We start from the raw sequence: 21,780 nt of genomic DNA on the forward strand, positions 1-21,780 counted from the left end.
TTTAACATTACCATAGTAATGTTATAGCAATACACTTTTATTTCTCCCATCCCTTTCTCCCTGCAGCTCCTAATTTGCGATTTCATGATTGAAAGATTATATCAAAAGTAATGCCATTAGTCTAAATATAAAAATGTCATGAAAACTTTTTCCAACACACCATGTATAAAGGAAACACTTAAAAAACAACAAATGGTCTGGTAGCACTTTAAAAATTAACAAAACATGTAGATGGTATCATGAGCTTTTGTGGGCATAGCCCACTTCTTCAGATGACCGGAGTGTTGGAAGTCCAGAACCAAGAATAAATAAGTGAAGAAGGGAGGGAAGGAGGAAGGGAAGGAAAAATAATTGGAGGTGGGGAAAGAGAACATTGGGTAGAGAAGTTTCAAAGGGTTAGCCGAGTCAGTCTGTAACAGGAAAAACTTAAAAAACAGCAAATAGTACTCTTCCTTTCCTAATGCAAGTAATGGTTCTTATCAGCTTCTTCTAACTATTTAGTCTTTAATAGACTAACACCAGATTCTATACAGACATCAAGAACCATTGGCACCTTCATTGTTTAGTTGGTTGATAATGTGTGAGCCAACTGATATTGCAATTTAAACCATTTGCATGAGAGTTAAACTTTGTGAATGAAGTGGAGTTCCAATCCTTCTCTGTGTATTTTGCTTGTGGAATTGGTCTGAAACACAGCAACTTGGAGATCCCTTAATGAGTATTCAGAGGGTACGTCTACACTACAGCGCTAGTTCGAACTAACTTAGTTCGAATTAGTTAATTCGAACTAAGCTAGTTCGAACTAACGCATCTAGAACTAAAAACTAGTTCGAACTAGCGTTTTGCTAGTTCGAACTAGCAAGTCCACATTGAGTGGACTCTGAACAGGGCTTAAGGATGGCCGGAAGCAGTGCCGGCAGGGCATAAAAGGAGGACTTAGAGCATGGAGATGCTGTCTCAGGCTAGCCGAGGGCTGCGCTTAAAGGGTCCCGACCCCCACCCCGGACACACAGTTCTAAGGGGTGCCCCGCTTGCAAAGAAGTTCTGGCTTGGAGTGCCCTGAGTGCCCACACTGGGCCCATCACACCACTCGGCCATCAGCCCGGCTGCACTTGCCGCAGGCTGCCATCTGGGGAAAGGGAGTAATTGGGGGGCTGCAGGAGAGCTTCCACCCCCAGAAGCCCGCAGAGCCAGCCCAGTCCTCCCCATCGGGGGCTCGTACCCCATTCCTCCCTCACCTCCTTCCACTTACCCTTCCCTAGCCCCCCTTCTTATTGATGTACAAAATAAAGATAACGTTTCTTCCAACATTGACTCTGTCTTTATTGAAAAAAACTAGGGGAGACTGGGAAAAGGAGGTGGGAGAGGGGAAGAGAAAGGCTGGGAGAAGGGAGGGCAACTAACATGATCAGGGGTTGGGAACAGGTCCCAGATGAAGAAAGGCTACAGAGACTGGGACTGTTCAGCTTAGAAAAGAGGAGACGGAGGGGGGACAGGATAGAGGTCTCTAAAAGCAGGGGTTGGGTGGAGAGGGTGCATTCAGAAAAGTTCTTCATGAGTTCCCATAAAGAAGGACTAGAGGACACCAAAGGAAAGGAATGGGTAGCAGGCTTCAAACTAGTAAGAGAAAGTTGTTCTTCCCAAAGCAATTAGTTAACCTGTGGAACTCCTTGCTGCAGGAGGCTGTGAAGGCTACAACTAGAACAGAGTTGAAAGGGAAGTGACATAAAGTGATGGAGGATGGGTCCATGGAGTAGTCTTAGCCAGGGGGTAGGAGTGGTGTCCCTGCCCAAAGTTTGTGGAAGGCTGGAGAGGGATGGCATGAGACAAATGGCTTGGTCACTGTCTTCGGTCCATCCCCTCCAGGGTCCCTAGGGTTGGCCGCTGTCGGAAGACAGGCTACTGGGCTAGATGGACCTTTGGTCTGACCCAGGACGGCCATTGTAAGCTCAGGGCTCAGGGTCTGGGGTCTTAGTGGACCCCCTTGATTTTCATGCACACCTGGTCCTGGGTGGCCAGGCTGGCAGCTCTCCTGCCCTAGCCGGCCACTTTCCTGTGCCTAGTTCAGAGATCGTGGACGAGGTCCACGATGTCCGCACTAGCCCAGGAAGGTGCCCGCCTCTTGCGGTCCAGGGCAAGCTCCCGGGAGCCGCCAGCCTGGTCCCGGCAAGGGGGGGTGGGCTGGGGGGCATCGGATGGGTGGCTCTGTGCCGTGCCAGGTGCAGGGTCTGCTAGCTGGGTGCTGGCAGGCTTGCACCTGGCACGGGCACCGTATCCAGCCCGTGCCCCTTTAAGGGGTCCGGGGCCGGGAGGGGGCATAGAGTTTCCCTGGTGTTGGCCAACCACCAGGGAAACCTGGGGAGGGCTAGCCTCCCACTAGTTCGAACTAAAGGGCTACACAGCCCTTAGTTCGAACTAGCTAGTTCGAACTAGGCGTTAGTCCTCGTAAAATGAGGTTTACCTAGTTCGAACTAAGCGCTCCGCTAGTTCGATTCAAATTCGAACTAGCGGAGCGCTAGTGTAGCACCTTTAAAGTTAGTTCGAACTAACGTCCGTTAGTTCGAACTAACTTTGTAGTGTAGACATACCCAGAGAGATTAAAGTGTTCCCCAACAGGTTTTTGTGTGTTGCCTTTTCGGATATCTGATTTGTCCATTAATTCTTTCCTGTGGGGACTGTCCAGTTTGTCCATATATATTGCAGTGGGGCATTGCTGGCTTTTGATGGCATAGATCACATTACTGGATGTGCAGTTAAATGAGCCTCTGATTTGGTGGCTGATGTGGTTGGGTCCAGTGATGAAGTTGCTTGTATAAGATGTGTGGGCAGAGTTGTCATGCACCAGGGTTGATTGCAGGGCTGGATTCCTGGATGCTTATGATGTAGCTGTGTAGTGTGGTTACCAGAAAGGATTTGTTTCAGGTTAGGTGGTTGTCTGTAAGCGAGAATAGGCTTTTTCCCAAAGGCCTCTGAGAGGGAGGGGTCATTTTTCAAAATAGGTTGTATATTGTGGATAATGCATTGGAGGGGTTTAAGTTGTGGACTGCATCTGACGAAGTGGGTCTTTACCCACGAAAGTTTATGCTCCAACACTTTGGTTAGTCTATAAGGTGCCACAGGACTCCTTGCCGTTTTTGCCCATTTTCTGGATATACTTTAAAACGGGAAATATGCTTACAACCTAATGTTTCTGACTTATCCCTTGAGAGTTCAGCCTTTGGTCCTATGCCACAGGCTTTTCTTTTTTAATATCCTGTTGACTTTGAAATAATAAATTTTTAAGTCGTTATTTATTTTGCCTCAATCATATCAGCTTCAGATGGCTTTGGGTTGTAACTTTTAAAACTAGGTTTTGACTGTAGACTTCCATTTTGTATAGTTTTATTTAACTGTTTATGCAGAACGAGCAGAGAAGCATACAACTTTGATTTTTTTGGTTCTAGAAAAATAAGTTGTTTTCAACTTCTTATCAGTGGGATTTTCTTCCCATCCCTTTCCCTGATAGCAACTTAGAATTTGGAGATCTTGCAACAAATTTGATAAGGGAAGTACAAATTGGGGGGTAGAACCTCTGCCTACATACCCCTTTAAAACTCTCAGTTGGGTCTAGGTGATTAATTTCTATGGTCATAAATAAATGCTGTGCAATTTAGGGATGTGAACGACTAGTCGACTATCTGATAAGCAAATCAGAAAGAGGCAGCAAGGTGGGGGGAAGAAGAGGGAGTGCTTCAAAGTAGCAGCAGCGCATGGAGCCTGGGGGTCAGACCCTAAGCTCCAATTGTCACTGCCACTTTGAAATACCATGTGCAGCCCAGGGCCCGGCCTGCACATGGTGGTGTCAAAGCAGCAACACTGCAAAGAGCTTGGGGTTAGCTGGACCCTGGGGCTGTTGCTACACTTAGTCAATAAGGAAGTCAATAAGGAAGCGCCCTTATTGACTAATCAAATAGTCGATGCAAATTGCATCGACCATTCGATTAGCAAAATAATCAAAATTTTACATCCCTAGTGCAATTTAGGATTGGCAGCAACATTTAGCTTATTTTTTCCTTCACTTTCCTTTTGTGGGCACCCATCACTTTCCCTCTTGACTGATAGGAAAAGGGATGCTAAAACTGAAGATTTTCAACTTGCTAGGAGTTGGCAGGCCACATTAATTGCCTAAATGGATCAATTTACATCATTCTTACCTTTAAAGGTGTTTATCTAACCTGGTCTCAAAAATCAATAATGACAGAGATTCCGCAACCTCCCTAAACAATTTATTTTAGTGTTTAACTATTTGACACGTTTTCCCTAACATCCAACCTAAACCGCACTATAGTTTAAGCCCTTTGCTTCTTGTCCTGTCTGTAGAGGAGAACAGCAGTTTTTCTCCCTTCTCCATGTAACAGCCTATGTACTTGAAAACTGTTGTCATGTCCCCCCTTAGTCTTTTCTTCTTCAGACTAAATAAACACAATGCATTCAGTCTTCTCCCATCTACAGGGCCAGACTGAGGCATGGGCGAGCCAGGCAGCTGCCTGGGGTGCCAACCCATGGGGGGTGCCTGATGGCAGCTGTAAGGTGCGTGCGGCGTCCCTTACAGCTGCCATCAGGCGCCGCGCGCCCGGTTCCCGCAGCACCCTTTCCCCCATGGCCACGGGGCCATGCACAGCCCGGCGCACGCGCCAGCAGCACTGGCTAGGCCAGTCTGGGCAGCGTATGCGCCGTGTGCCCCGGGGTCAGGCCCCAGGCTGCACGCCAGCGGCCATGGCCGGCCCACGCATGAGCCGTGCGCCCTGGGGGCGGGCCTGCGCGTCCTGGGATGGGGCGGGCCCACACCCCATGGGCGGGCTCACTCATGCGCTGTGCGCCCAGGCCCAGGGTGCCAAAAGGGCTCGGGCCGGCCCAGCCAATCTACTATATATTTGAGAGGGCTTGTCTGTCTGCGAGTCTGTCTGTCTGTTCAAGAACCCTTCCTAAATGGTAAGAGCTAGGATCCCCAAATTCTCATAGCAAAGTAAGGGCTTGGTTGTGCCAGGAAAACTGAATGTGCTTGGAATGGTCTTGCTCCTCATAAAACCATACAGAAAGGAGACAGAATCACCAGGCAAGTGAAAGGGGCTGGTTGGCAGTTTCTCCCCCCATCCGGGACTGCCCCATTCCTGAACTTCCTACACATAAACTCCAGGCACCCTTTAGGAAGGGCGGGGGGAGCGTTGTGGCTCTCCCTCCCCCTCCCTCTGATTCTTACGGGAACATGTAAAACTACACAGAAAAGGGACAGAATCACCAGGCAAGTGAAAAGGGCTGGCTGGGGTTGTGTTCCCCCCTCCATCCCTGTCCAGGACTGCCCCGTCCCAATTTTCCCACCCACCATACGCCCTTTATGGAGGATGTGGGGGGGGGAGATAGAAGCCTCTTCCCCTCCCCCTCCCACCTCTGATTCATATGGGGATGTTGCTTGCTGCCTGCTCCCCTTCCTCAGGGAGCCAGGTGAAAGTTCACAGTTTGTTGCATTCCTCACTCTGGCTGGGGAGCACAGGGTGTGAATGAATCTGGACCTGACCCAGTCTGGGGACATGCACCCTTACACCAGCTGTGCCCACTGGAGCTGCAGCAGTCATAGAAAGGTGCTTCTGACCTAGCACCAAGTTGCTGCAATAAGAGAGAGCTGAGCCTGCATATTGAGCTCATCATCCCCAGCCCCGCCACAAAGCACTGATTTAAATGAAGAAAAACAAAAATGGAGTTAAGGACCTGAGCAATGGGTATCTTATTTTGTGAAGCAGGGACCCATCTGCTGGTAAAAATCTTGCGACATACCTACTATATATTTGGTAGAGTAAAACAAAACTTAATGAACCTGAGCAAGGCTGGGTAAATCTTAGATCATGTTTTCTGGACCTATAATCATTTTTGTTGCTCTTCTCTGGACTTTCTCTAGTTCATCCACTTTTTTCCTGAAATGTACCACCCAGAACTGGACTCAAAACTCCAATTAATGCCTGATCAGCACAGTTTAGAGCAGAAGAGTTACTTCTCATGTCTTGCTTACAGTACTCCTGCTATTGCATCCCAGAATGTGGCACGTTTGTTTGTTTGTTTGTTTGTTTTGGCAAGTGTTAAGCTTCTGATTTGTATTTATCCTGGGACCCAGTATGACTCCTAGATCTCTTTCCACAGTACTGCTTTCTAGGTCGTCATTTCCCAATTTGTATGTGTACAACTGATTGTTCTTTCCTAAGTGGAGTACTTTGTATTTGTCCATATTGAATTTCTCAGTCCATTTCTTGCAGTTTGTCAAGATGAATTTTAATTTTAATTCTATTCTCCAAAACACTTGCAACGCCTCTCAGCTTGGTATCATCTGCAAATTTGTGTCATTGATCTGCATTATCTAAATCATTGCTGAAGATATAAAACAGAACAGGATCCAGAACTGATCCCTATGGTAATATACTTTGTGCATACTCTTTCAGCTACGTACATACACTGCTTTGCCATAATTGGAGTGGAAGGCTGCATACTTACACCCATATTAAAGGTGGTCCATTGCAAACCACATGTTAGAAGTCCAACTTCACTATTTATGACATCTGTTCACTTTTTTTTTTATTCTTTTAGTATGGAGAATACCATTTTTTAGGTCAGTTTCCAGTCTATTTCACTTTTCCCCTACAATAGCAGACTGCTGCAGTATTTGGCTTGCATACTCTGAAATGGACGGAATGTTTGTTTAAGTCAAATTCCTGTGAAAGAATTTATTTTACTTCTGGAAGAATGCCTGTTGGCCTTATGTTTTGTAGAAACTCTTATAAAAATAACTTGGAACCATTCTTGCCCTTCAAATGTCTTCTTAATTAATTAATTTTTAAAAAACAACCCTGGTACCTATCCAAGGCATATAGCTCCCCTGACATAAATTACAAGGCCAAAACATTAAAATTAAGTAACACCTTATTCCTATTTGCCAACAAACGCTGACTCTTTAATGAGTGTGTATCCTAAAAACAATCAGTGCGGGAGTAACAATTAAAATCAAGAGGAGAGAGGACGAAGGGTACTGTATCACTGGAGAGGTGATTCAGCATTTTTACCTGGAATGAATATGTTACTCTAGATTTCCACCTGAACAGGTCCCACTGCACTTTCTTTAGTGGGAGCTCTCCACACTGACCATCTGTGCTGACTAGGACTCAGGGTGCCAGGAAGAGGGAAAAGAGCAGCCTGGGGAAACTCTAGTCAGGTACATGGGAAAGAAATGTGAAGGGTCCTTTTTGGAACCATTATAGAAAGATTTTGTGAGGAGACAGCTGGACCAGAGAGACCACGTACGTGTTGAGCAGAACTGCCAGCCTTCTGTCCGTTTGATTAAATGGGTCTTCCAGAGTTTGCCTCGAGGTTTTGAAGTTTATTTGAAGCATTTCCAAAGTAGCTGACGTTCTGTTTCTCATCTTTTGAATTTAGAAGGTTTAGCCCAGAAATTTTCATTTGGAAACGAAACAGCTACGATCTATTTCTGAAAACAGAACAACTGGGAATGCTGACTTCCCTCAATGTCAGTAAGAGGTTTGCCTTTTGTACTGTCACTGATAGTAGCAACCATATCTTGGCTGCCTCAAAGAAATTTTTGAAAACAAAAGACACTGCAGTGACAACAAAATTCAAGCCATAGAAAATGAGTGATCAGGAGGTTGTTACTTCTAATTTATTTTTATCAAATGACTGTATGGTGGACTACATGAAATAAGTCAATCACTGTCTAATTCCCAGGGAACAAGAGTCTACATCACAAAAGCCATCACCACCTCTATAGCTGTGACTTGCTAACTGGCTACCCCATTGTTCATCTCAGTGGAGAGGCTAAGAATTTCAAGGGATTTTAATCCGTGGAGTTGATTCCTTCTGGACTGAGCTGACTATCTGGTCAGTGTGAGAGAACTTTCCCTGCCACTAGGGGCACATCTACATTACAGGGCAAAAGTTCAATTAAGCTACATAACTTCAGCTACGTCAATTGTGTTGCTAAAATTGAAATAGCTTAATTTGGCTATTGGCGCGATCTACACAGAAGGAAGTCAAAGGAAAAACACTCTTCCTTTGACTTCCCTTACTCCTTGTGAAATGAGGATCACAGGAGTCAGAGTAAGAAGTCCTCCATCTCAAAATTAATTTGAAATAATAGCTTGCTGTGTGAAATAATAGATGCACACCATGTTATTCCAAAATAATGCTGCTGGATAGATGTACCCTAGGTGTGTTACCTCTGTTTCATGGATAGAAGACTCCTGCCTTCCATTCCGTGGATAAATAAAGTACTTCAGTCCCTATGGGATTTTATCCAACACATTTCACCAAGAGTGATGCTGATGCCGTAGCTGGACAGCTCATACAGCTCTTCCACCAAGTCCACTTCCATACAGTACTGCTGAAGAGTTTGGGCTGGTGAATATACTGGATATAGAAAAGTTGAGAGAGGAGATTTTAGAGTGCTTGCTTAGGAGCTGCTATCTCTTGACATTTTGTGTAAATGCATCCTCTTGAATATTCCCACACCTGCTGCAATGACCACTGTGGCGTTTTAGCTGAATGATAATTTTTGGACTAAGAACTTATCTATAAATGGAATTATTCAGGAATTGCTCCATGTATGGACACTCTTATTCTGGAAAAAGAACACCTTTCAAAGTGGATTGAGTTAAACCACGCGTTCTCAGCCTACAGCCCATGGGCTATATGTGGTCTGTTGGAGCATTTCATAAGGCCTGTGGCCAGGCCCACCAACAGGAGGGGCAAAGAGGGCAAGTGCCTTAGGACCCATGGCACCATGAGCCCCAGGCCTTTAAATCACAGCTGGAGTGCCGCTCGACCACTCTAGGTAGCTCTAAAGGCTGGGGGGAGGGTGCATCTCACTTGCTGCCCCGGCCCCATCCCTTCTGCCAAAGGCATTGCCCCTTCTCAGAGCGTGGCACAAGCTCCCCTCCCCCACCTTGCCCAGGGGCCCGGCGTGGCTGTTTGCTCCCTTGCCTGTGGCCTGTTTCAATATAATATGCTAATGACCGGTTCATCATTTTAGTTTACACAAGTGTGTAAATAGACAATCATACTAAACTAGATGAACTTAAAAAAATAAATCAATACAGGTGACTTTAAATCTTATTAAAGTATGTAGAATCCATTTGGTCTGCACCAGATTGTGCTTAGGTTTATGTGCCCCTCCTATGTAGTCAGGGTGGGCAGCACCCGGCTAAGCCAAAACAAGATTCTCTTATTTGCAGTAAGAAAATCCACAGCTAGTGCAATTCAGGAATAGATTTTGCTTTTTAAATTCATGCCCTCTGTATTAACTTTCAAGTATAAACAAGTGCTGTCACGTATTTGTTTCTGCCTTCTGTCTCTACTTCTTCTGAATTCTGGGGCCCACAAAGAACTCCCAGCAAGCAGGGTTTGCATCTGGACACAGCAGCATATTTGTGATTTAAGCCCAAACTTGCCACTCAGGGCATGTCTACACTAGGAAATTATTTTGAAATAGCATGTCCACGCTATAAGGAAGCCTCAAAATTAGTCTGAGGCAGGCTCCCTTAGGCAAACTTACACAGCAAACTTATTTTGGAATAACGGCCGTTATTGTGAAATAATTATGTGAGCGTCTACACAGCAATTCCATTATTGTGAAATAATTTTGAAATAACGGAAGGCTTATTCCAACTTCTGTAAACCTCGTTATACAAAGAATAACGCCTGTTCCAAAATAGCTATTTCAAAATAAGGCGTGTGTAGATGCTCCACTTCTGCCATTTCAAAATAGCCTTCACCAGGGCCATTCTAAGTTATTCCTCCTGGGGCTCTAAACTGAGATCGCATGTCTACTTTAGGGAAGCCTGACTTGGACTAATTTTGAGGCTTCCTTATAGTGTGGACATGCTATTTCAAAATAATTTAATTCTGGCTCATAACAACAATTGACTGTTAATTAGGTTCCAGTCACAGAGTCCTTTATACTTGAGGAGGAGGAGGTATGAGTTAGACACAGTTTAACTTTCAAATACAAGCTTAACATTTGCAGTGCTAACAGGTAGAAAGAACATTTCTTTATCTGTACACTGAACAAATTCATTCTGGAGTCATTGAGAAACAATAAACAAGGTTCTCCTTAATGCCACTAGTTGGGTGTCACTCTTTAAAGAACTGCTACGTGTGTGCAGATGCATTTTAACAGCCTGTAGCACTCTTTCAAAGTTAATACTCAACAAGAGAATTAAAAATAACTGTTTTATAATGAGCAATCATGTTGAATATTTTTGGATTTTTTGTTACTAAATGTTTGTGCTGCACTTTGAAGATTAATTAGTTAATGATTCTGCCATGCTTTGAAGATATAAAATGCGGTCTGTAAGTGCTAAGTATTATCATTATCGCATTCTCTTTGAAGTTTTACAAAACTCTATCATAGAGGGGGGGTCTCCTTCTCAAAGTCCTTCATGTCATGGTAGCAATGTGTAATTGGAGAGAGAGAGAGAGAATCCTTCAGTGCTCTCTTTTTTAGACTTTAGTTAAACTTTTTTTTCCTCATATTTGCAGCAGAACTATGGACTTCTGCCATAAGCTTTTGCACTTTTAGTGTTTAAATCTTGAACGTTCAGCTTCCACAACCTCTCTTAAAAAATGGGCTTTTATTTGGTGGCATTACAAGAGGGATATGTAATTCTAGCAAGTACATTTTAAACAGCGTGAATGTATATCATGCTACATATTAGAAGTAATATGGATAGAGGAGATGATGATGATGATGAAATTAGGGAGTTCTATACAGGCCACTGTCAGAGGCACGTGAAATAAAATTACTAGCAAAAAGTCCTGCACTGTTTCATGAGAGCACGAGCTAGCTTTTAATTCTGAAAGATGTTTGACAAATGCAGACCTAAGTTAGAAAGGAGGCAGGCAGTCTACCTTGTGACACATTTTGTCAGGCTCTTGTTCTTATAGAACCAATCCCAAGACTGTCTTAGCTAGAAATATGAGATATTAAAGTAGAGTCAATCATTTCAGAGATTAAAAGTTTTGGGGTGAGGGAGAATAGAGTCAGAAAGAACATCTGCTTGGTTTTGTAGACAGGAATAAGAAAGTAGAAAGATTCTGCAGGGATTTCTTGGTGCTTTATTAGATGAAAAATAAATATGCACCTGAAGGAAATAAAGCTTATTTTTTCAGCTGTCATACTCCTTTCTTATCTGACAGCAGATTGCACACTGTGGTCATAGAAAAATAAGCAGGAGGTTATGATAAAATTAGCAGTCTCCGTAGAAGGCAGCTTTAAACTAACTTGCTGGCTGAAGAAAATAAACCACCAGAACTTTGAGTAAATGAAGAACAGGAAGAGAGGCCATTAAGGATGCTGGTGATTCTAGTAATTTGTTGGAAGTTTGAGAGAAATCCGTTAATTAGGAAGATGAACATTTTTATTTTCTCAAGAGAAGAGCTGAATTCAAAGCATGACTCCTTGGCAAAATAAGAAAGTTGTTGATATAATCACTTGGTTGAATCATAGAAATGGAGGCTTGGAAGAGACCTTAATATGTCATGTAGTCCAGTCCCCATTATCTAGACTTTCACTGACAGGTGTTTGGAGATATAAAAGAACAGGTTACACAGTGAGGGACATTCCACAACCTTCCTCGGTTATCTTTTCCAGTTAAGTTTTTTCTAAGTGTCTAGCCTACATCTCCTATGCTGCAGTTTAAGCCTGTTACTTCTTGCCCTGGCCTCAGTAATTAAAGAAAACAATGTATCACCCTCTCTTTAAAGCAACTTTTTACATACTTGAAGACTGTTATCATGTTTTCCCTCAGTCTTTTCCAGACTAAACAAACGCAATTTTTTTTCAACTTTCCTCGTAGGTCATGTTTTCTAGCCCTTCTGTCATTTTTGTTGCAGTCCTCTGGATTTTCTCCAATTTGTCCACTATTTACCGAAGTGTGGTTCCCAGAACTGGACACAATACTGTAACCAGGGGCTTCTCAATATGAAAAGTAGTTAAATCCCAGAATTTACACTGATAAAATTTAAATATTCAGTGTTTAAAACTTCTTGAGTGCTCAATTATGTGGTACTGTATAGGAGCCAATAATATCTTCAAGTAAACTGCAAAAGCGACGAGGAGTCCTGTGGCACCTTATAGACTAACAGATTTATTGGAGCATAAGCTTTCGTGGGCAAAGACCTACTTTGTCAGATGCATGTAGTGGAAATTCCAGAGGCAGGTATAAATATGCAGGCATAAGAAAAGAGTACCAATCAAGAGGAAGGACAGAGATAACGAGGTCAATTCAGTCAGAGAGGATGAGGCCCACTTCTAGCAGCTGATCTGGAGGTGTGAACACCAAGAGAGGAGAAATTGCTTTTGTAGTTGGCTAACCATTCACAGTCTTTGTTTAATCCTAAACTGATGGTGTCAGATTTGCAGATGAACTCTAGCTCAGCAGTTTCTCTTTGAAGTATGTTCTTGAAGGTGTTTTTTTCCCCCAGGATGGCTACCTTTATATCTGCTACTGTGTGTCCGGGAGATTGAAGTGTTCTCCTACAGGTTTTTGTATATTACCATTCCTGATATCTGATTTGTGTCCGTTTATTCTTTTACGTAGGAACTGTCCAGTTTGGCCAATATATATAGCAGAGGGGTATTGCTGGCACATGATGGCATATATTACATTGGTAGATGTGCAGGTAAATGAACCCGTGATGGTGTGGCTGATCTGGTTAGGTCCTGTGATGGTGTTGCTGGTGTAGATATGTGGGCAGAATTGGCACCGAGGTTTGTTGCAGGGTTTGGTTCCTGTGTTAGAGTTACTGTGGTGCAGTGTATAGTTGCTGGTGAGAATTTGCTTCAGGTTGGCGGCTTGTCTGTGGGCGAGGACTGGCCTGCCTCCCAAGGCCTGTGAAAGTGAGGGATCATTGTCCAGAATGGGTTGTAGATCACTGATGATGCATTGCAGAGGTTTTAGCTGAGGACTATAGGGGTATGTCTAGACTGCACCCCTCTGCAGGCAGAGGGATGCAGATTAGGCTGGGCAGAATTGCTAATGAAGTGGGGATTTAAACATCCTGCATTTCATTAGCATAAAAATGGCTGCCGCTTTTTTCCAGTATGGAGTTTTGTCAGAGAAAAGCGACAGTCTAGAGGCTGATCTATCGCTAAAGAAAGCCTTTTCCGATAGATCCTGTATATCTCATTTTACGAGACATAAGGGTGGGGTGAAAATTGTTGAAATTGCAGTGGAATTATTCCAGAGCCTCCTTCCCATGGGTCCAGATGATGATGATATCATCAATGTAGTGTAAGTAGAGAAGGGGAGCTAGTGGACAAGAGCTGAGGAAGCATTGGTTCAGGTCAGCCATAAAAATGTCGGCATGTTGTGGTGTCATGCGGGTGCCCATAGTGGCGCCACTGGTTTGGAGGTATATATTGTCACCAAATCTGAAATAGTTGTGTGTGAGGATAAAGTCACAGAGCTCAGCCACCAGTTGTGCTGTGGCATCATCAGGGATACTGTTCCTGACAGCTTGTATTCTGTCTATATATGGGATGTTGGTGTAGAGAGCCTCTACATCCATGGTGGCTAGGATGCTGTTTTATGGAGGATCACCAATGCATTGTAGTTTTCTCAGGAAATCAGTGGTGTCTCAGAGATAGCTGGAAGTGCTGGTGGCATAGGGTCTTTGCCCACGAAAGCTTATACTCCAATAAATCTATTGGTCTATAAGGTGCCACAGGACTCCTCGTCGCTTTTGCAGATCGACTAACACAGCTACCCCTCTGATACTTGAAGTAAACTGTGGTCTTTTCATTTAAGTGCAGAGTCCAAAAAAGTACCCAGCATTCTTCAGACATCTTCCGTCAGTTATACCACACCTGTACCAAAAGTAAAACAGCTAAAATAGTTTCTGGCAGTCTGCTAACAATTCTGAGCTGCCACCCAATAAACAACACTTACAAAACCTGCTGCAAGGCAGGGAAACGAATAATGAAACACAAGTTTAAAATAGTGAACAAGAGCTTAGTACTCGGTTCCGAAATATTCCTGCACATACTTTGATGGCCCGATTTTCAAAGATACTGTGCCTAAGTTGCTGGGTAGGTGCAGAGAGAGAGAGAGAAGCCAGAATTCTCAGATTCATTCTCTTACGTGAAAGTTAACTCATTTGGAGAGAGAAGAAGAAATAAGAGGCAGTGGACAATACACTGGATTTGAAGTCAAGATATTTGTGTTGTTTCCCCCATTCTGCCATTAACGTACTGAGCAGGTCACTTCAGCTCTGTATCATCTTCGGTCCTCTGTAAGGCTGTTAAGGACTAGTCGATTTCCCCCTTCCCCGCCCCTCAGTTATATAGAGGCATCACGGGGGACAGTGGTACTTCAAAGTGGCAGCGCTGCACAGCTGATTCCGGGCTTTGAAATGCCAAAGTGGTGTTCAAAGGACAACACCACACAGCTGATCCTTGGCTCAGCTGTGCAGCGCTGCTCCTTTGAAATGCCACCTTGGCATTTCAAATCGTCAGCACAGCATGGAGCCTGGGGTCAGTGGTGGACACTGAATCCCCCGCTGAACCCAGGCTCCATGAGGGCGCTTCTGCTTTGAAATGCACGAGAGTCCCCGCTGGGGACTCTTGTACATTTCAAAGCTGGCGCCCCGCATGCAGCCCAGAGTCAGTGGGAGCTCTTGTACATTTCAGAGGAGGAATGCGGAAGTGCCTATCAAGTAGTTGATGGAAAATCCATTGACAACTCAACTAGTAAATTAACCGCTAGTTAACAGCCTTAGTCTTTTCTCTTTTCTGTGTAGGTTTTACAGTCTTCCAATCAAAGATTGCCTCTTGTGTTGATGTGATATCTTGCACAGTGGAGCCCTGAGATTGTTTAGGGTCTTAAAGAACTACTGAAATACATGTAATTATAAAGGACAAAAATAGCAGTAGCTATTTTAGCAGTAGTTAAGTCATGTCAAGGTAATTGCACTGAGCTGGCAGAGTGAGAGCCATGTAGTCACAACCAGTCTGGGAAACCAAAGAAGGTACTAAGCTGTTGAGGGTGTTCTACTTCAAACACCTGGAAGATGGTTATTTAAAGTACATCATCTGGTTGTGACTGGAAATATTCCCCAGTAATAATTCCAACCTAAATATTGCAGAATTCCTGCTAATGTATGAGAACCAGAAAATGAAAATTACTTTCCTATTTTCAGCATCCATCCGGAGAGAAAAGCAAGAAGTAATTTTTTTATTAAGGGCAAAATATTAATTAGATCTTTTTCCAAAGTTCTTTCTAGTGTCTAATCAAAGGAGGAGTTTGTAGCACAAGTAAGGAAATTCACTTTTTAAAACAATGCATCTATCTACAGCCTGTGCCTTTTCTTTAATACTGTTGGACAAAAAGCCAAAGCTACTCAGTTATTAAAAGTTTGGTTTTAGTTTGTCACAAGCAGAAACGACAGTTAGACATGTGTGGAACTGAATCCTGTCATCCATCCTGAAGGCATGAAAACTGAAGTCATGTCAGTGCGTTGCTGCTCTCCATCTTCTGTGAATTGTTAGTGTTTTTCCCCCTTGCATTCCCACTGATTCTGATTGATGTCATCTGTAGGAGAAACCTAGCAGTCCTGCTGCATGTCTTTTGCTTCCTTCATCTTGTGTCAGTCTTTTTTTGGTAATAGGAGGGATATACACCTTACGTGACAGTTAGGCAATCTCCATATGAATGCAAGAGGGGAAAAAAATCCTAGTGATGTATCTCAGGCTGGGTTTCTTTGAGAGTCCAGGATGCATAGTTTTAATATTTTCTGTCAGAGGTGGTAAGAATATGAGTGTCTAATTCTGATTACTTGAATTGAGTGTACTTAGTCTGGCTTTCTATAATGTCTGTAAAATAACATTCATTTGCATCAAATATTAAGAATTCTTGATATATATCTCAACCCTATCATAGACAAATGAGATTATCTGTGTTTCTCACTGAGCCGTGTCTGTTTTCTTAAAGACTTTGGGTATAAATTACTGGCATACAGCTGCTGTGCTAACTTTTTTGCAGTGTCCAGCAGCTGTTTCTTTTCCAAGATTAAATGCCCACTTGAAGTTTAAAGTCTCACTTCATAAATTAAAGTTGCTTTCTATTTTAATAATGAAGCAAGTGCAGTCTAGAGGAATAAGTGAACATGCTCTGTGTACTGAAACAAGCCTTTCGGGATCCCATCACCAAGAATTATATTTCAGGCTCTGTTGTTGATTCGCTGTGTGACCTTGGACAAGTTAATTAGCTTACCTGGTTCTCACTTTCCATCTGTAAAATGATTATAAGAATGTTCACCCACCATAGAGGGGTTTACAACAATTTTGGATGAAAATTGCTATAAAAGTGCCAGGTACAACAATGACACCGATGATTGATTATAACTAGGAGTAACATTTTGTGCAAAAAGGACACCATTTTTAAAGTGGAATTGTGTGTCCATGAAAGCCAAAGGGCACAATTGCAAAATAAAGGCATAGTCCGTGATGGAACATTCTGGTGGCCTTGCAGCACAGGAGTGTGCTCATTGCTTCCCCATTTGACAAGCAGCTTGTGTTCCCCTGATAATTGTTGCAGGGTAACCGGACCACAGCTTTGTTCTCCATAGTGAAGCATTTGCTGGAAGCCTGGGAACAGTTCTTGGGTTCAGGGAAGCCCTGTGACCACAACTGGTGTCCAGTGTTCCCTATAAACTGAGTACTTGGGCAGCCATCCAGGAGAGAGTCAAATGCTGCCCAGTGATTAGCAGAGTGCCCACAGCTGTCAACAGCCAGTAACATGTGTTTCTACTGGTGGTGCACATCCACAAATGCCTTGGTGCACATAACAAAACTTATTCTGCAAATTGATGGGGGGGAAAAAAGAGGGCATGCTGCTGGTGTCTGTCCCTTGTGCAAAAGAGGGTGTGGTGTGGGTTGGAGAAAGTTTCTTGCACCCTTTCTCCCTCCTTTTGGCACTCACAGGCCCAGATATAATTGAGCCCTGAATGATTTACTGAAATGTTAGCAAAATACCAGAATAGCAGACTATAATAAGGCAGATGATTTTAGCAGATCAGCAGACCACAGTCTCATAAAATGCCATCTGTTAGTTTTGCTCCATTCAAACTCACCTGAAGAAGTGGGTGTTGCCCGCAAAAGCTCATGGTGCCCAAGGACTACTCATTGTTTTTAAAGTTACAAACTAACACAGCTATCCCTCTGTTACTTTTTGAGGATATTTGAGTATAAGGAATGTATCAGCACATTCATGATCTACTACTGAATACAGTACAGGACCTTTTTTGAATGGAGCAGAATGCATTGGTGGGTGGTTTGCATGTATAAACTATATAAATATTAGACTTAAATTTTTTTACTTCCATTTTCTGTAGACACACGGTATCCATTTCATTTAGAATAATATCATCTTTAGCTAAGGCCCTCTCAACATCTTCTGCCCAAATATTATTTGTAATAGTAACATTTGCTCATTAACTTGTTTATTATTGTTTCCATCACATGGTTGAATTTCAAGAACTGTGTAACCTCAGTCATAAATATTTTGCAGACAGTATTGCTAGGCATGCGGGTGACTTTCAGTTTTGCGGTGCTGGTTTATTTGTAAAGTGTGTGTGTGTGTGTTGCATTGCCTTTTTTCAATTGAAAAGATCACAAAAGAATTAGTAGTTCCAGGTGTATTATTGGGCAAGCACTTTAAAAAGAGCCCCCTAATTCAGAGTCCTACCATATCATACTACAGATGGGTGCAGTGGTTCCTACTTTATTTCTGTAGAAACTCCCCTATTGCTGGATGCTTCTTCCCACTAATGTCACTTGCTTTTTGTTCCCTCTCCCTTCCTTCCCTGCTAGCTTCCTGGGCAGGCTGTGTTCCTGGGAGTGGCTCAGCTGTGTATCAAAGCAAGAAAGTAAAGGTTATTTGGCAGGCTGCTCTACAGTAGCCCATGTACAAATGAGCTGCTCTCACATTCTTCTGAGCTGGAAGGGAAAGCAGGTTTTTTTTCAAGGAGGTGCCTTTAACAGCAGGAGTAGGTTTGCTGTAGGGAGGATTGGTGACTGCAGTTTTCTTTGCCTTCTGTCCTCCTCTTGTGTCTTATGAGTCCTTCTCGTCATCCCTCAGCTAGGGAAATTATGTGCTAAAGCTAGGAGAGTTTGCAGGGAACGGTGTTCAGTGAGGATTTCTGTGGCTGAGGATCCATGTTTGGGGAAAACGGACATTTGTATGTGCCTCCAGGAGAAGCTGCATGGACACAGTGGCTCAAGGAGCAGCTTTATGAGTTGTATTGAGAATCAGGGGCACCATCAGCCTCCATTTCACACGGAGGCTTTGCACTCCCAGGAGGGGGAAGGGCCTCAGGTGGAAGGGGCAGAGCTTGGGGCAGCCGGACCTCTGTACCGTCTGGTGCACGCCACACTGCCCCCCCCCCCCCAAAGCTGCTCAGAGTGTGTGGAGCTCTGGCGGCAATTTAAAGGGCCTGGGGCTTCAGCTGCCACTGCCATAATAGCAGTGGCAGCAGCTAGGAGCCCCAAGCCCCTTTGAATTGCCAGGCCCCAGGGCAACTGGCCTCTTTACCCCCACACTCCTGGCAGCGGGCCTGTTGAGAATGCAGGAACTAAGGAAATGTACAGAGGTGTTTAAAGAGCTCTTACAATCTATTACACAGGGGTGGGGAACCTTTTTTGGGTCAGGGGCCGCTGACCCACAGAAAAAGCAGTCGGCAAAACAATGGCTAGGGGACAACATGGGCATTCTCCACAAAAACATCACCAAGAGCATGACCAAACTGGATTATAGCAGTTAAATCAGGAACATCCCTAATGATGAGACATGATGTTTTTATCTTCCTTTATTTATACAAACAGGAGAGGAGGTATTTTGAAGATGCCATGTACAAATGCACATTTCTCCTTTGACTTTCCTTTGCAATTCCATTCATTTTTTCCCCCTTTTCATAGTTCTTGCTGACAATCTGAAGTCTAACCCAGGAATTAAATGGCAATACTTTAGCTCAGAAGAAGGCATTTTTACTGTCTTTCCAGCACACAAGTTCCGGTGTAAGGGAAGTTACGAACACCGCAGCAGGTATGATTTTATTCTTTTTGTGACCACATGGGATAAAGTGCTGAAATTATATTCTCAAAATATTTTCTATCCAACATCCTGTTTTTCTAGGGAAAGATTGGTAGACAGTCAGTTTTCATTTTCTGCTGAGAAAGTTATTTGAAATTGAACCATAAACTAAGGAATAAGTGGTTGCAAGAGTCAGATATTGATACTAATAATCCATTTATGATGCATCTCTATTGGAAAGTAGCTACAATGCAATTTTTTCTCCCTCCTTGGGTTTAGCACCCTATACTGTCAGAATTTAGCACCAGTGCATAGAGTAACCTGGTGAAAGGTTATAATTTTAAGTCCTTCCTACAATTGCATTTCATATCAGTCATTTTAAAATGTATTCTCCTTTGCAATTGCTATAATGCAAAGTTACAGGATCTTGCTGTCCTTTCTTGGGTTGCAATGTTCCACATGACTGGAGACTGCAGGATTGAGGCCTACTCCCCTTCCGTAAAAAGATTTCTGAATTCTCCAAGTTACAGGGTTTCTTTAAATGCATGGTTAACATTGGAGGTAATGGACTATTTAGGACAGCTTTGTCATGTGCTTGCCAGCATAGAAAAAGCACTTTGTAGTGATCTTCTGAGAAAATCCAGTAGCATGACTATCTCTCCTTATAGCCTTGCTGTATAACAAATCTTACTGAAGAGATATTCATATAGGAATATTTCCATATGAGAGAGAGAGAATCACTGAAACAGAAAAATGTATTTTGCTTATCTATCAATATTGAGCAATCTAATCTAGTAGTGTTTGATGCACACTCATCATCATATGACCACAGTGGCTGGATTTGTTTGAACATACTGTTGGCTGAGAAGGGTGTGGTCTAAAGATTGAGAGCCAAGAACACCTAAATTCTAATCTCAGCTCTGAAACAGACTTTCTCTGTGAACTTGTGCAAATTACTTACTGTCTGCTTCAATTTCTCTAGAAGTGTTTTAGGAATATTTTTTGCAAATACTTACCTCAGAGGGCTTGGCTTCTTGGATGAATTAGTTAGCTAACATGTAAATGCTTTGAAGATCAAAAGTATAAGTGATCGTTATTAATACCACTGTAGAACTGCAGCCTGTTCTAGAATTAAGAACTGGTTTGTTTATTTGAATTAAGAACAGCTGTTTATTTGAATGCCTTTTCTGCATTTACTCGAATAAGACTTCTGTGCCTGCTTTAAATGCAATAAAAATTAGATAACAAAACTCATGCTTAAAGTCAAATGGTTTTAGGTGTATGCTAACAGGGGGAAAGAGTTCTGTTGTTTTTGACTTCCTTATTCAAACTCTTTCTAATTTGTCCCAGCTTTGAGACCCTGAAAAGAGATCTTTGGTAAATCTTTCCCACATACCTCACCGTATCACCAAGTAGTATATTTTGATGTTGGCAAATATACACATGAAAACACAGAGTGCCCTTAGCAAACTTGGATAGATTTTGATAGTCCCATTTAAAAATGCACAGATAAGAAGGGCTTGTGGAGCATGATCTATGTGCATTACATTCCAATGCATTGATAGAAAAGTCTTTCCTGGCAGGAACCTTAGTCTCATTGTGATAAAGCAAACCTACTGTGCTAATGCTAATTATACACAGCTTGCACAGATTTTTACATGTCATGTAACCAGCAAACATCCAGTACTGTATTGTACTTATCTCTCAACAAGATTGACTGCATCATGCGTTCATTGTGAGGCAGTTACTCATAGTCACTTTTACTCGTTCTGTTTCCAAAACCTTTGTTCTATGTATGCTAAGATAGTTATAAACATTATACTCAAACAGTCACCACTGATGCTCTAACAAAATAGGTCACTTGCTGCCTGAAAATAATTGCTGGGTGATAACTAAGGATGGATGTTCCAAAATTAGGGCCTGAAATTGAATACCTACATATGTAGACATCTTAATAAGAGACCTGATTATTAGTGGTGCTGAAGACCAAAGATCTCATTTGTGTCTGTGGGAATTGAGCTTTCAGCATTCCTAAAGATCAGGACCTTCTTGTCTCTAAGGATATGTCTACACTGCACCCTTAGTTCAATATGAGTTACACAATTTGAGCTTTGCAAATTGCATAGCTTATTTCGAGTTAATTTCGAAATAGCTTATAATAAATTTTGATATAAACGGCTAGTCCGAAACGTCCCTTCATCTTCGTGGAACAAGGTTTACTGGGATGTTAGACTAGCGAGCCCATTATATTTCAAAACAGCGGGCTTGTTCAAAAGATACAGAATAGCTATTTTGTGATACCAGAAGTGTCCTGAAATAACAGTGTAGTGTAGAAATACCCTCAGTGCCTTACTCAGGATTTAGGTGCCTGCTTTACAGGTGCTCACACTTCAACAGTTGGTCTAAATATTCTAACCATGGTGTCAGTTATGTGAACATTCCACGGTTGCTGGAATCTTCTTTTAGTCGATTATTGTGCAGGGGACTGGTTCCCTGAGTTTCAGGTTGGAGAACCTCTGAAGGTCCATCTGCCAAAACAATTACTGTGTGGTCTTATTGTAATTCATGTCCATTTTCAGTCCCTTTCTTCCCTGTCATTTCTCAGTTGTCATTGTATGACAAATGAAATTGGCTTTGATCATACAAACTCTTATATTCA

At 42.8% G+C, this 21,780-nt stretch overlaps 1 protein-coding gene across 1 annotated transcript in view; it reads left to right on the forward strand.

Moving 5' to 3' along the window:
- The window catches only part of CACHD1 (cache domain containing 1), a 191,296-nt gene that overhangs the window by 109,369 nt on the left and 60,147 nt on the right, over positions 1-21,780 (forward strand). Inside the window, exon 5 of the mRNA XM_006125035.5 lies at positions 19,007-19,133. Coding sequence (XP_006125097.2) covers positions 19,007-19,133 — 127 coding nt within the window. The remainder of the gene's footprint in view (positions 1-19,006; positions 19,134-21,780) is intronic.

The sequence above is a fragment of the Pelodiscus sinensis genome, chromosome 9 (genome assembly GCF_052426305.1).
Source record: "Pelodiscus sinensis isolate ZL-2025 chromosome 9, ASM5242630v1, whole genome shotgun sequence".
Taxonomy (NCBI): Eukaryota; Metazoa; Chordata; order Testudines; family Trionychidae; genus Pelodiscus; species Pelodiscus sinensis.